Source organism: Penaeus monodon, chromosome 22 (genome assembly GCF_015228065.2).
Source record: "Penaeus monodon isolate SGIC_2016 chromosome 22, NSTDA_Pmon_1, whole genome shotgun sequence".
NCBI lineage: Eukaryota > Metazoa > Arthropoda > Malacostraca > Decapoda > Penaeidae > Penaeus > Penaeus monodon.
The window spans coordinates 41,051,785-41,054,571 of NC_051407.1; the positions used below are offsets into that span (position 1 = coordinate 41,051,785).

Consider the following 2,787-nt stretch of genomic DNA (forward strand, 5'->3'; position numbering starts at 1 on the left):
ACTAATAACATCTATACTTAAGAGCGCAAGGCTCCAACTCCCTATTTAGCAACTTAATGAGTAGCCTAAGCCTATTTCCTTATTTGCCGAATAAGAGAAGAAATATGTTGACAGAAGGTACGCTCTTGAATAATGGACAGTCAGTATTAGTTACGCTTATTGTAGAAAGCGATTAACAAACTTGTTACCTATATACCGGTCTTTCTTTTGTAGTTACATCAGTAGTGACGTCATGGTAGTCTGAAGTTCACCTTTTGTCACGTGCTCGTAAGATTTCCAATGACGCAATCTCTTGTATGTTGCAAATTGCTTACTTGCTATATTTCAGATATATTAATAGGTTTCGTATGCAGATACCACTCGTTTAATAATTTATTTGAAATAATGTTAGAAACAGTACAATTGTAACATAAAAATTTAATCAATAAAAAAAAAATATTCTGATTATCATTAGCTTTATACACATCGTAGTTTGTAAAATTTCCTTATATTTAGCATCACTCGAGTCAACAATCGCTCTTGGTATGAAATTAATTCCTCGAAACTACACGTAATCGCCTCCGTTGCATCATTTCTTTGTGAAGAACTTCCGCATTTCGCCATTAAACCCTTCCTTTCCCCCTTTATAACACGTACACTTGCCCTTTGTGCTTTAGTCTCCCCTGATATAATTTGCAGTAGACGGCTCTTGCTGTGATTTTTTTTTTTTAGGTACTGTTTTATTGACTGCTTGCTCCTGGTTTCTGCTGAATTGTAAACTGGTATCTGTGCGTTACACGGGAATAATATCGCTGTGTGCAGCCATCTCCGTTTTATATATTTTTTGTCAGTCCTTGATATTAGTGGGAACGTGTACTGTGAAAAGTAAGTCACATTTTTGGTCAGGGCAGGGTCCAGCCCTGCTTTTGTAGGCAGAAAGCGAAGCTAAAGGCACACTCACCCATTGAATGAAGAAGTGCATTACATAAAATGCCTTGCTTTTCGTAATTCTAGGTCTCTCTGCTCATTTCGTGTAAGCAAGAATTTGCATTGTATATCTGCTCAGGACTTTTGTCATTTGGAAGGAAAGGGTTGAGAATACTCCACCAATTACCTGTTGGTTATTTCTATCATTATATTTACCATTAAAATACTAGCAATTATTCAGATCTTAACTGCCCTAGAAGGTAAAGTGACATTGCTGCAGGTAAAATTCTGCAAAGCACCTCTCTGCAAACCCACATTTGCCTTTTTTTTATTAGTGTGTGTTGAGCTGCAGCACTAAATCCCAGTGATTCTTTTTTATTTCCTTGGTATTAAACACTGTACATAGAGTAAATTATATTTTCTGTAAATCTTGAACCTAGGACTGTATGCACCAGAGACTAGGGCTTAAGATCACTCTGGCCTCATTGCCAATAATCCTCCACCATGTATATTCAGCAAGATAGAGCTTGGACTGCTTTCTTAAATAATGGCAGACTGCTAGGGGTAGTCTTATGTGGTGGAGGTCTGCTGTCCTTTTACTAGAGATGCCAAGGATAGCGAAATCCCAGTGAAAGCTTGAGTCAGTCCTATGGGTATATCATTGATAAGTGATTGTGGTCTTGCCTTCACTCACATCTGATTGTTTTTTATAGATAACAGTGTTTTTATGTTATATGGGGATTATTTTTTTTCACTCTGATCTTTGTTTCCTGATTTATGGATTAACTTTTAAAGTTAGATATTTCACAAAGCTCTATTATAGCTTGCCATTGATCTAGATCAATTCGCCATATAATTTTAGCATTTCAGTTTCACTGCACCATCAAAGAGCCATGAAGTATCATTTGCCAAGTATATTCACACATGCAGGTTATAATAAAAATGATCAGATATCTCCTGTGTTTTTTTAATATTATCTTTTGCACATTATTTGCTTATGAAACAAAATATATGACTACATATAATCATCTCAATAAGTGGTTAAAGAAATATAATTTTCTTCATATAGAATTGTACTATTTTTATTATTTAGTATTTTTAGTATGGAGTCACTATATATGGTACAGTTTAGTGTGTATATATCAGGTTTTCATTAGGTTTTCATATGATAAACTTTTTCATATCCTTGCATTTTTCATTTCAGTTGTCCTGAGTATCAAGAATTTCATCCCCCACTAAACATCTCATATAGGCAAGCCATTCTCCAATATGAGTGATTTGATAGATGCAACACCCATTGATGCTCAGTCAGAGACTGAATTTTTTAAGGTAACTCAACTTCGTTTCTTATTGTTTAGCTATATATGGTAGCTAAGTGTTTACAATATACCTGTTGCATTAATCTTAAGCTTATACACCTCTTGTTTTCATTTGCCAGACTCTGTACATTTGACTGTCTGGCAAAGGCCAACAGAGCCACCAGGTATATTCTGGCAAGGTAGAGTTTGTAGACTTCCTTGGCAATGTATCTTTGAGTATTAGTGCAATCATGAAGGGAAAAATGCTAAATATCACTTAAAAATATAACTTAACATGAAGAGATGGGGAGGAAGCCAGGAGTTTGAGGTATGCTTATAAAAAAGAGCAGAACCAATTGGAGATTAGCAGGACATTTATCCCTCCATGATTGTCAGAGAAAATCATGGAGGGATTGACTAGTGGGAAATAGAAAAAGGGGCAGACAGCAGAGGATATGGAAGAATAAATGACAGGAAGAAGGGAGGATATAAGACTAGTGTGAAAAAAATTAACATGAGATAAGAAGGAATAGGAGAGGCTTGAGAGGGATATGTCCAGCAGTGGATTGCAATAGTCTGTCCC

General features: G+C 35.8%; 1 protein-coding gene across 1 annotated transcript in view; it reads left to right on the forward strand.

The window, feature by feature from the left end:
• Positions 1-567: 567 nt before the first annotated feature.
• LOC119587141 (mycophenolic acid acyl-glucuronide esterase, mitochondrial-like) overlaps positions 568-2,787 on the forward strand; it is a gene marked incomplete at its 3' end in the record, with an annotated part of 3,002 nt that continues 782 nt past the window's right edge. Inside the window, 2 exon segments of the mRNA XM_037935898.1 lie at positions 568-711; positions 2,111-2,235. Coding sequence (XP_037791826.1) covers positions 2,176-2,235 — 60 coding nt within the window.